Source organism: Aotus nancymaae, unplaced genomic scaffold (genome assembly GCF_030222135.1).
Source record: "Aotus nancymaae isolate 86718 unplaced genomic scaffold, 86718_ANA_hifiasm-v0.15.2.pri h1tg000028l, whole genome shotgun sequence".
Taxonomy (NCBI): Eukaryota; Metazoa; Chordata; class Mammalia; order Primates; family Aotidae; genus Aotus; species Aotus nancymaae.
This window is the reverse complement of record NW_026988441.1, coordinates 26699185-26711302: the sequence shown is the minus strand read 5'-3', so window position 1 is coordinate 26711302 and position 12118 is coordinate 26699185. Positions and strand designations below refer to the sequence as shown.

Below are 12118 nucleotides of genomic sequence, written 5' to 3'. Positions count from 1 at the left end.
TCACTCTGTCAACCAGGCTGGTCTCGAACTCCTGGGCTCAAGCAGTTCTCCCTCCTCAGCCTCCGAGTGTTGGGATTACAGGTGTGACCACCGCGTCGAGCCCCACTCCCTTATTAAACCATTGCACAGGGAGCATCTACTATGTGAGAGATATTCCCCCATTTTACAGATGGGAAACTGCATTCTAAGCAGCTTTTGCCAGGGGTGGGAGCGCACTGTCCTTGCCCAGCCTCTCCAGTTGGGCGTTCCGAGACCAACTACGTAGGGTATTCGGCTAGCGCTCAATTAAACCGAAGCACTGTCGCAGCGCCCACAGATGCAGACCGCCCGGTCCACACCGCCCGCCGCCGGGCGTCCCGGATTAGCAGTTGGGGCGGGGCCAAAGTCCTGAAGCTGCCGTTGCACAGGCGGTTGAAAGCCCCGCCCTCTGCGCGTGCGCGGTGCGCGTCCCGTCGTTCCGCTTGCCTCCCGGCGCCCGAACGCAGGTTGGCTGCGTCCGCGAAGAGCGCGCGCGCTTCTGCCGGCGTCGGGCTCGTGCACGCGCACGGCGACGGCGGCGGTGGCGGCCGTTCCTGCCCTGGGCTGCGAGCAGCGGGCGGCTTCGAGGGAAGCGGCGGCGCGGAGGGGCTCAGCGGCGGCGGCGGCGGCGGCTCGGCGCTCGTAGCTCTCGGCCCGGCTGGCGCCGGGACGGGCGGTTCGGTCCGTTCCGGGCGCGAGGGGGCTACAGCGGCGGCGACCCGAGGCCTGCGGCCTAGGCCTCAGCGCAGCGGCGGGCTCGAGTGCGGTGCGGAGCCGGCCCGAGGGCCCTACCCGGCGGCACCATGAGCGTGGAGGCGTACGGGCCCAGCTCGCAGACCCTCACTTTCCTGGACACGGAGGAGGCCGAGCTGCTCGGCGCCGACACGCAGGGCTCCGAGTTCGAGTTCACCGACTTCACTCTTCCTAGCCAGACGCAGACGCCCCCCGGCGGCCCCGGCGGCCCGGGCGGTGGCGGCGCTGGAGGCCCGGGCGGCGCGGGCGCGGGCGCTGCGGCGGGACAGCTCGACGCGCAGGTGAGCGGCACATGGCGGCGCCGGAAGCCCGGGCCCGGCTTCGGCGCCTGGGACTTGCCCTGAACCCGCCTCGGGCCGGGCCGGGGCTTGCCTGGAGTTCCACACCGCGGCCAGGCCCGGGCCGACCTGCCCCGGGTCCCCTACTCCGGCTGGACCTGAGCTTACCTGCCCCAGGTCCTGCTCTCTTCCGGGGCCCGGCCCGACCTGTCCCGGGCCCCCGCTCCAGCCTGTAGGGGGCTGAGTTCCTTCGGACCCCAACTCCCGGGCCTGGCCGACTTGCCTCGAGTCCTCCACTCCGTCCGGGTCCGAGCTAACCTGCCCCTGTTTCGTTTACTCCACCTGGGTTTGTTCCTCCGCCTGGGCTCGAGCTGACCTGCCTTGTGTTCCACAACCAGTCTGGCCTGGAGTAACCTGCCCCGCTTCCCCCGCTCCCTCCCCTGGCCAGCTGACTTATCTGGGTTCTTCCACTCCAGCCGGGCTAGGGCTGACCTGCCCTGGACCCTCTTCCGCAGGCCTCTGTAGTCCGCCCCTGGTTCTCTTACGGCCTGGGCCGGGTCTTCCTCAGGCCGGATCTTGAGTGACTTCTTTCAGTCTCCTTCCGGGAGTATCCAGGGTGACCTGCACTAAGCCTGTCTCTGGCCCGGTCTAGGGGGATCTGCCCCGTCTCCCCACTGGCGGGTCCGGCCTCCCTGTCCCACCTCCCATCTGCGGTGGCAGCCGTCTGGGCACCCCCAGTCCCCCTTTCACGGTCACGGAGCGAGGTTCGAATTTCCCCAGGCATAGGGGCGCTGGCCAGGGGAGGGTTGAGGCTCCCGGAGCCGAGAATTTTTGCCTCTCGCGGAGGAGCACACATTGGCTGGGTATTAAGATCATTCAGGAGGCAGGTTGTATTTTTTTTTTTTTTCTTGAATCGCCTGTTGCTGAAACCGACCTGTTACATAACTCCACAACTCTTGCCTTGAAAAAGTTGAGTCTGAGTTTCATTCCTTCAGTAAGACAGCAATAGTGGATTTTACATAAATGAGCCTGCCACTTTGGAAACTTTTTAATGATGTGGATGTTTAGAAGGTTACTTGGGTATTTTAAATGGGGGCTTGGTTTGGGAGAAGTGTCAGGCATGCATTTCCTGGTCCTGGGTGCTGCCCAGCTGGGGTGGGAGAGGGGTTTGGGGTGAGGGTGTTGGCCGGGGCCCTGGTGAATGTCCTCATCATCCTCCGGATCTCAGGTTGCTTTCACCCTAGGCTTGCTTTGTGCCTGACACCTCACTCAGGTTTATTTTCCTGAATGCTCTGCCAGGGAGTAGCTACAAGTCTCACCTTGGCAGAAGTGTCCCTTGGTATATGCTTGTGTTTCAGAGCTGGGGAACACCCCTTGCTCATCTAGAGTGAGCTCAGACCCTGTCCTTGGTTGAGGGGGGCTTACGTGGTAGTCGGTTGAGTCACTCCCGTGGGTAGACCACCCACTTGGGCTTTCTTTTAGCCCCTAATGGAAGCAAAAAAAACATTTGATTCATTCTAACCCTGTATCTCTTAAAATAGAAAGCCTGCATAGAGGTGGAGCGTGAGGAGAACAGGTGTGCACGTATGGGTGTTTTTTCAGTTTTGTTTACATTTGGTAAAGGGAGGGAGGGAAAGAGGAGAGTTCCCCTGAAGAAGGGAGCCTGAGCTGTGGAGGCCCCGCCACCTTGTAGTTTTCATGCCCTGTAGACCTTTCTGCTTCGCAGCTGTGCAATGGGGGTGGCGGTTAGATTTTTGTTCTAACTGAAGGAAACCTAGATCCTTGTGTGAGTCAACTGTGTAGGCTGTCTGTAACCTGACATCCAGCCTGTTTGGGAGACTCAGGGTAAAGATCTCTGTGGAGCAGTGAGCCATGAGCCGTGACAGCACGGGTGGGGGGTTGGCTGGGTGTGAAAGGTAATCGTTTTCTTGTGCATCCTTCTAATTGTAGCCAGCATGAAACAGCAAACCTGGGGCAGCCTGTAGTTCCGCTTTTGTTTCTGGCATTCTGTTTGGGATTAATTGTGGGGCATGTCCTTCTCTTTCAGTTGAAACAACTGATTTTTTTTTTCCTGCACCTGAGTACACTGGGCTGTGCAAAATGAGAGCATTAAAATGCTCCCCTGGAGGTAACCATTGCAGTTGAGCTCTCTGGAGTTCCTGTGTCATCGGAGGGTTTGGCCTGCACTACTTTTAATTGATCCAGATGCCCCACCCACCTGTTGCCTGTAATTTGGATGTGTTTGTGGGGAATGGCAGTGGCACCCCTTTGTATCACGAGGGGAAGACTGGAATTTGGGGACAGGGAAGTCTGTGAATATTATTCAAGGGAAAGCAGAAGAAAGTTTTCTCTTGTGGAAATTGATGGCAGTGTCTGCAAGACATTTGGGGAGACTTTCCCTCTTTGTCCTCAGGAGTTGGCGGTGTAACTACCTGTGAGTTGGGGGCTCCTGGAAGGACTCAGCCTCTCATTCTGCTTTTCGATTTTTATTTTACTGGGCAAGTGGCTGTCAGCTGTCAAGTGCCCTGCATTCACTTTTGCGTCACAGCTTTATTGAAATAGAATTCACTCACCACACCATACAGTTTACCCATTTAAAGTGGACAATTGGGCAGCTTTTATTTAGTATATTCAGGGTTGTGCAGCCATTACCATAATAAACTTTAGAGCATTTTTGTCACTCCAAAAATAAACCTGCACCCCTTAGCTCCTCCGTCCCCAGCCCCTGGCAACCACTCATCTGCTTTCTGTCTCAGCTGTGCCTTTTCTGGACATTTCACATGAACAGAATTATGTGGTGTCTTGTGTCTGGCTCCTTTCACTCTGCCTGATGTGTGAGAATCAGCTACAAGGTGAGCGTCGTAGCTACTCCCAGGCCAAACACTCAGGAAAATGAACCTGATGGAAGTTCATCCACGCTGTGGCATGTGTTAGCGTTCCATTCCTTTTTAAGGCTGAGTAATATTCCATTGGTGGAATGGTCCAGATGGGTGGACCACGTTTTGTCTGTCTTGTCATCTGTTGATGGACGTTTGGGTTGTTTCCACCTCTTGGCTCTTGTGAATAGCGCTGCTGTGGCCATGCGTGTGCGGGTTTCTGCATGGATGTGTTTGTAGATGTGCTGGGCTGGGTGGTGACTCTGGGTTTAATGCTTTCAGCAACTGCGAGACTGTTTTCCAGTATGTAGCCACATTCCGTACCAACCCTGCCTGTACTGGTTTTGCACGGTTGATTTTCCCTTGATTTCTGTTGAAAGACAGTGTGTGTCCCCACCAGGGTAGGAAAGTGTTAGCAGGGATGACTCCTGCACTCAGGGCTGGTTCAGATAACACTCCCTTTCTTCTTTATGAAACGAAACTGATATTTATCAAAGCCCCTTGAGATCATGGGATGAAAAGTGCTGACACTGTTGCCAAGTGTCCTTAAGATAAAAGGACAGTTTTCGAGTGTCTCACCCTTTGCTGGGGCCTTCTCTGCTGCCGCCTCTCCCGCTCCCAGGACAGTGAAGGTAATTTCAGAAGTCCCTTGCATAATAGCTGGTGTTACAAGCCTTTTGGTCTGTCTGGTTGGAATATTTCCTCTTGACTGCAGATTCTACCCTGCATCCTCCAAACAGTGGAATTAGAGTGAAACCCTTAAGAGTTGGAAGTACTGTTCGGTATCAGGAAGGAACAAACTGTTGATAACCTGCAACAACATGGATGGGTCTCATAATTGCTTTTTTTAATGTGTCATCTATCGTATGATTTAATTCATACAAAATTCTAGAAAGTGCCAGCTAGCCTGCAGTAATAGAAAGCAGACCAGTGGTGGCTGGACAGAAAGGTGGGAAAGGGGAGGCAGGTGACAAAGGGCACAGGAAACTTGCGGATTGATGGGTGTTTTTATTATCGTGATTTTAGTGACAGTTTTATGAGTGTTGAAGTGCATTGACGTATGTCAGTTTCTAATGGCACACTAAACATTTGCAGCTTATGGTATGTCAGTTACACCTCAGTGCAACCAGCAAGAAAAGTCATGGAGATACCACTGTCCACCCGTTCCTGTGGCACACGTATTTTTAAAAAGGTTGAAAGTGCTACTTGGTCTCATTCTGTCGCCCAGGCTGCAATGCAGTGGTGCGATCAGGCTCACTGCAGCCTCGACCTCCTGGGCTCAAGCGATCCTCCCACCTCAGCCTCCTGAGTAACTGGGACTACAGGCGTGTGCCACCATGTCTGGCTGATTTTTCTATTTTTTTGTGGAAATGGGGTTTTGCCGCATTACCCAGGCTGGTCTTGAACTCCTGGGCTCAAGAGATCCTATCACCTCAGGCCTCCTAAATGTTGGGATTACGGCAAGAGCCACTGCGCCTGGTGAGAGTGCTGCTTGGAACTCTCATGCCATATACCTGCCTGTGACCTAGCAGAGATGAAGGTGCGTGTGTGTAGGGCTGCGCTGAACGCTGACAGCAGATCATTCATGAGAACCCCAAACCAGAAACAGTCCCAGTGGCCATCAGCAGATGAATAGGTAAACAACAGTGTGTACATCCAGTGCGAAAAATGCGTGCCTATTGGTTTGACTTACTTTTCTTAGCTTACCTGGAAGTACGAGGTCTGAGGGTAGGTATGTTCGTTTTATGCAGGAACACGGATGTTTTTGTGCAGTGCTTCAGGTGACCTTGTAGATGCTGCTTGGTCCTGGTCCCACTTTGTTCCTTCATCGTCAGGTCAGGTCTGCACCGCCTGTTCCCTCTCCACTCATGGTAGCCTGTGGGAGTCACAGCTGAACAGTCATCTGATGCTGGGATTTTACTCTGAGTGCAAGAGTTGTTGCCCCAGGAAAAACACGGTCCTTCTGGATCATAAGGGACAATTCTAGCAAAAGCTCCTAGCCGACCTGTTGTCCAGCCCTCACTTTCCTCCTGCCCGACTCCTCCTGAGCGTTTCACCCGGTGCAGCCCTCAGTGTCTACTAAAAATACAAAATTAGCCAGGTGCATGCCTGTAATCCCAGGAGAATTGCTTGAACCTGGGAGGCAGAGGTTGCAGTGATTCGAGATCGCACCATTACACTCCAGCCTGGATAACAAGAGCAAAACTCTGTCTCCAAAAAAAAGAAAAAAGGTCCAGGTGCGGTGACTCACACCTGTAATCCCAGCAGGTGTGATTTGGGAGACTGACCAGGCAGATCACGAAGTCAGATTGAGACCATCCTGGCCAACACGGTGAAACCCTGTCTCTACTGAAAATACAAAAATTAGCTGGGCGTGGTGGTTCATACCTGTAATCCCAGCTACTCGGGAGGCTGAGGCAGGAGAATCACTTGAACCCGGGAGGGAGATGGAGGTTGCAGTGAGCCGAGATTGCACCACTGCACTCCACCCTGGCGATAGAGCTAAACTCCGTCTCAAAAAACAAAGAAAAATTCCTCATGACTTCATTTTGGTTTTTGAATCCTTGGCAGCCCAGCTGTGGTTTCAGGGTGCCAGAACCATTGGCGAGAAGACGCCGTTAACCTGGAGGAGTGCTGGCAGGTGTTTGGTCAGCACTTACCCCTTAGTGGGCTTCCCAGATGTGTTTTGAGATTGTTAGGAGTCTCCCAGCGATTACAGGAAAGTGAGCTGAGCTGACATTTGACAGTTAGTGGTGAATACATGAAATGATTTCTATTTTTATCCCAATTAATAATTTACCCAGATCCAGCATGACGGGGTGGGGGGTTATGACTAATACTATACCAGTACTAACCAAAAAAGTTCCCTCTCAGCCCAGTTACCACCACCAGCTAGCACCACATTTCTCTCATTGCTTGATTGAGGTCTGATGACCTACCATGGAACTTCAGTTTTTTTTTTTTTTGAGACAGAGTCTCACACTGCGGCCCAGGCGTGAGTGCAGTGGCGCCATCTCAGCTCACTGCAACCTCCACCTCCCAGGTTCAAGCGATTCTCCTGCTTCGGCCTCCTTAGTAGCTGGGATTACAGGTGCTCACCACCATGCCCAGCTAATTTTTGTATGTTTAGTAGACACTGGGTTTCACCATGTTTACCAGGCTGGTCTGGAACTTCTGACCCAGCCTCCCAGGGTGCTGGGATTACAGGCGTGAGCCACCGCGCCAGCCCCCCTTGTTTTGAAGTATAGAACTTAGTGCTGTTTTAGTGAACTTACGGAATTGGCCCGCCACCACCGCAGTACATTGCTGTCTCTGATTTCTCTTTCTCTCCTTTCCGCTCTCCCATCCCTTCCCCCACTTTTGCTTCTGCTGATATCTGTAGCTCTGGCTGGGTATGGTTTCACATCTGACCCCCTTGTCAGACCCTGTGCTCATGCCCAAGGTCACCTGTTAGGGAGGTGTGTCCACCTCTTGGGCTGGGCCCTGCACTGAGGAGTCAGAAATGTGGCCAAGCCCTGGTCCCTTGCTCTTGCCTTGGTTGGGTGCCTGCCTTTGAGCCCCTGTGTCTGTTACGTTAACTTTTGCACCATCTGCGAGCACTGGGGCGACCTCTTCAGCCTGGCCCTGGACTCCAGCCACCGCCTACTGTTTCTTACTTCCTGGCCTCGCTGTGCTTGTGGGGCTGAGGGCAGTGAGACCAGTTGAGGGAGAGTGAAGCCTTTGCCCCTGCTGTTGCACCTGTAAGAAGACAGCACATGCTGTCTGGCCCGGGTACAGTGAGGACCCCAGGAGTAGGAGTGGGTCCCCTGCTAAGAGAAAGCCTGCAGGAATGGCGACTCTGGAGTTGTTCAGAAGCTGCACCTGCTGGGCAGAGGGGTGGGCATAGGACTTTGCCTAGAGGGAGGAGGGTGGGTGTGGGGTCATTGGGACCGGGACTGGGCTGTGTCATGGAGCCTTTAGGAGCTGCTGGGGTGCCTTTGACCAAGGCTGGGAGGAGGGCTCTGAAATGGCAGTGGCAAGGGGTTAGGGGAGGGGCCATGGCATTGGAGGTTGGGCGGTGTGGCCCAGGTTGGATGACCCACGAACAGATGGAGGGGCCACAGAGGAGTGGAGACGGAGGACACCAGGGTCAGGGCTGCGTGTGCACGTGCATGTGTACCTGAGTAAATGTGTAAGTGTGTGTGCCTGTGGGAACTGCCAGGGTACCGGTGCCCCATCCCAGTCCTCACAAGGAGCCACAGGTTAAAGCAGCCCCAGCTCCTGCCTGTGGTCTCATCAGGGTCCACGATTCCCCAGACTGAGATGGAATCTCCCTCTGCTGGGAAGGCACCACCCTGAGGGTCTTGCGAGAGGGAGAGGCCTCCCCAGAGCGGCTGCAAGGAAGCTAAAGGGCACATGCTGGGTAGCAGTTCCTGTCACTGTGGTGGGAATGCTTTCTCAGTGGTTGGGATAGTCTAGCCTGGCAGAGAAGGGCCGTGACACCCAGCTATGCTCTGCGGCATTCAGAGCTGAGGGGCCAGGCTGGAGGGGCTGGCGGGAGGGATGATACATGGAGGGATGCCGGGCTCTGGAGTCCGGTGGCTGCCAGCAGGTCCTCGTGTTTCTGTGTTGGTTGAATAGCAGCTTGAGAGCTGGGTAACCCAGCTGGTCTTCTCAGGCCCCGTGGGCCTTTGCCAGGGTGGTGTCTAGATGTGCAGTTGATTTGGGTGGCTCATTGGGCTCTGGAGAGCTCTGGAGAGCCCTTGCCATAGTGAGCACGACACCTTCCTGAAGCATCAGCTCCTTGCAGAGCTCGGGCAGGCCCCTGGCGGTCCCAGGAGAGGGGGCTGCAGACCTCAGGTGGAGGCATTTGGTCAGAGCCGCTGCGCTGCCCGCATGTCCTCACCTCTCAGCACAGGGATCCACAGCACATAGCTTGCAGGCCCACCGCGTCCTTGTAGAAACGTCTGTGACGGATTCTCTAATGTACAAGAGCTAGCAAGCTCTGTGCCTCCATCTTCCTGATGTGATAGTTGTGAAGGTTTCCCTCTCCCCGTTTTCTTTCTTTCTTTTTCTTTTTTTTTTTTTTGAGTTGGAGTTTCACTCTTCTTGCCCAGGCTGGAGTGCAATGGTGCGATCTCGGCTCACTGCAACCTCCACCTCCTGCAAGCAATTCTGCCTCAGCCTCCCAAGTAGCTGGGATTACAGGCATGCGCCACCATGCCTGGCTAATTTTGTATTTTCAGTAGAGACGGGGTTTCTCCATGTTAGTCAGGGTCTGGTCTCAAACTCCCGACCTCAGGTGATCCGCCTGCCGTGGCCTCCCAAAGTGCTGGGATTACAGGCGTGAGCCACCGTGCCTGGCTTCTCCCTCTGCTTTCTTTTTCTTCTTTGCTGATGTGTGTTTTTAAAGCAAGTCCCATATGTCATTACACCTTTGCATCTGAGGTGCAGCCCTGCGAATTAGCGATACTCAGCCATTTTGACCTGCAGTATGTAGCATGCTTTTCTAGAAACAAAAAGAGCGCCTTTCCTCATTGTCAGATGAGCAGCATCAACAGTGGCTTTTCAGGATTGTCTCATGTAGGGACAGTCGGCCTCTCTCCACAGTCAGATTCTTTCCTGGGACCCTGGAGGTCTGCTGTTGAGATGATCGCGGTCTCTGGGCTCTGCTTTCTGTGCTGCCCCTCACGCTGCTTTTCATGCCGCCGAGCAGTCTGGTCCTGGTTGTTGTCCTGTGAGGTGTGCAGCTTCTGGACTGAGCCCCTCATCATCACATGTCGACTTCTTGCCGCAGGTGTGGAGTGGCTTTCATCTCAGGCTGTGGGCCCCTGGGAGTGGCTGATCCCGGGGCTGGGAAGGCAGGGGTGACCTGAGGTGAGCTGAGGATGCCTCGAACACTCTGAGTGTTGAAATGAACCTCATGCTGACTTCCAGCACACCTGCCTGGAACGGGGGCCGCCGGTCCACACGGGTGCCATTGGTGAGAGGGGAGGTGAGAGGCGCTTCCTCTTTGGGAAGAACGAATGTGAACCTAGGCAACATAGTGAATAATTAAACTTTCTGGGCATCATGCACGCCTGTAGTCTCAGCTACTCGGGACAGAGGCAAGAGAATCTCTTAAGTTCAGGAGTTTGAGGCTGCAGTGAGCTATGATTGTACCACCGCACTGCAGCCTGGGTGGCAGAGCAAGACCCTATCTCAGAAAACTGAAGGAGAGCCTGGGGACTGCCGTACCAGGTGGTGGGGCCATGTGAAGTTGAAGTTGCCTTCTTCGTATGTGAAAGATGCTCAGCTCCCAGCAGTTTTGCATGGTTCGGATGAACAGACTAAAGGAGACTAAAGAGACATCACGAATCACGTGCCGACATTAACTGGGTCTTGGATTTTAAAAAACCTGTAAAGGATGTTATGAGGACACGGGGGCGATGGGTGAATGTGTATTAGCCAACAGCGTGGCAGGCTGGGTGTGCTCCTGACCGGCTGCTTTGTGGGGATGTGGAGAAAGCCCTCGCCCTGGGGCTCGCAACTCTGAAATGGCTCAGGAAAAGATGTGTGTGTGAGAGCAGGAGGGGGAGCCAGAGTGCAGGGGTATGTGATGGCGTCCAGTTGGAGGGGTGTGGGGTCCCATTTCTGTAGCTCTGGAATTTTTCCAAATAAGAGGAAATACCAGGGCAGAGTCCTTGCAGTTTGGGAGCCAGACCACCTGGCAACTCTCTCCCTCGAGAGGGTGCAGAGACCCTGCAGCTTCTTGGCAGCCATCACTCTGAGGCCGTGCTGACTTCCTGTTTCCTCCCCTTTTTTTCCTTTTACAATTTTTTTAATTTAAAAAATGTTTTAAAATAGAGATGAGGTCTCACTATGTTGCCCAGGCTGTTCTCGAACCCTGAGTGCAAGATCCTCCTGCCTTGAACTCCCAGATTGCTGGGATTACAGGCGTGAGCCACCATGCCCGGCCTCCTACCCTTTCTTTTATTTAAGCCTTGGAATTAGAGAACCAGTGATGAGTCGCTGTGCCTTTTGAGTTTGGCCTTCAGCCAACACTGTTGAGGGCCTTCTGGGGTGCAGGCTTCATTCTAGGTGCTGAGCTCGAGGCAGGGAGCGAGATGGACAATGCCCCATGGGGGCCCTGAGGTGGAGTCAGAGGATGCCTGCCTGAGAGGCACCCTGTGGACCTCACCCTGAGGCTGAGGAACAGCAGGTGCAAGGCCTGGGCGCTGGCAAGTGCAGACAGTGGTGGTGTGCATGCAAGGGTTGGAATAGATGTCTGTGGCCTGAGAGTTTATGCCAGCACATTTGGAGGGATTTTTGAGTTTTTGAATTTCTGTGCTTTTCCTCTGTAGGAATGATGTGACCTTTTTTTTTTTTTTTTTGGAAACAGTCTTACTCTGTCACCCAGGCTGGAGTGCATTGGTGTGATCTCGACTCACTGCAACCTCTGCCTCTTGGGTTCAAGTGATTCTCCTGCTCTGGGATTACAGGTGTGCATCACCCTGGTCGGCTAATTTTTTTTCTGTTTTTTTGAGACGGAGTATCACTCTGTTGCCCGGGCTGGAATAAGTGGCACAATCTCAGCTCACTACAACCTTCACCTCCGCCTCCCAGGTTCAAGTGATTCTCCTCCCTCAGCCTCCTGAGTAACTGGGATTACAGGCACATACCACCACACCTGGCTAATTTTTGTATTTTTAGTAGAGATGGGGTTCACCAAGTTGGCCGGGCTGGTCTCAAAGTCCTGACCTCGTGATCCGTCCACCTTGGCCTTCCAAAGTGCTCGGATTACAGGTGTGAGCCACTGCGCCTGGCCACACTCAGCTAATTTTTTTTGTTTTTAGTAGAGATGGGGTTTTGCTGTGTTGGCCAGGCTCCCCTTTTTTTTTTAAAGAGTGGCTCTTGTCTGTTGCTCGGGTTAAAGTGCGGTGGTGCCATCATAGCTCACAGCAGCCTTGACCCACTGGGGTCACACGGTTCTCTGGGCTCAACCTCCTGAGTAGCTGGGACTACAAGTGCTCACCACACCTGGCTCATTCTCATATTTTTTTTTGTGGAGACAGGATCTTGCTGTGTTGCCCAGGCTGGTCTCGAGAACTCCTGGCCTCAAGCGATCCTCCCAGTGTTGGGATGACAGGTGTGAGCTGCCCTTCGTACTATTGAAGTGACCTACTGTTGTGCTGCTCTGATGCACAGTCCGAGTTCTGGAGTGTGTTAGGAGCA

At 54.0% G+C, this 12118-nt stretch overlaps 1 protein-coding gene across 4 annotated transcripts in view; it reads left to right on the top strand.

The window, feature by feature from the left end:
- The first annotated feature begins 568 nt into the window (after positions 1-568).
- UPF1 (UPF1 RNA helicase and ATPase) overlaps positions 569-12118 on the top strand; it is a 35953-nt gene continuing 24403 nt past the window's right edge. For 2 of the 4 annotated variants that reach the window (XM_064381610.1, XM_064381609.1), the window contains exon 1: positions 569-1052. In XM_064381610.1, coding sequence (XP_064237680.1) covers positions 822-1052 — 231 coding nt within the window. In that variant the 5' untranslated portion in view covers positions 569-821. The remainder of the gene's footprint in view (positions 1053-12118) is intronic. The other 2 variants (XM_064381608.1, XM_064381607.1) reach the window with 1 other exon arrangement.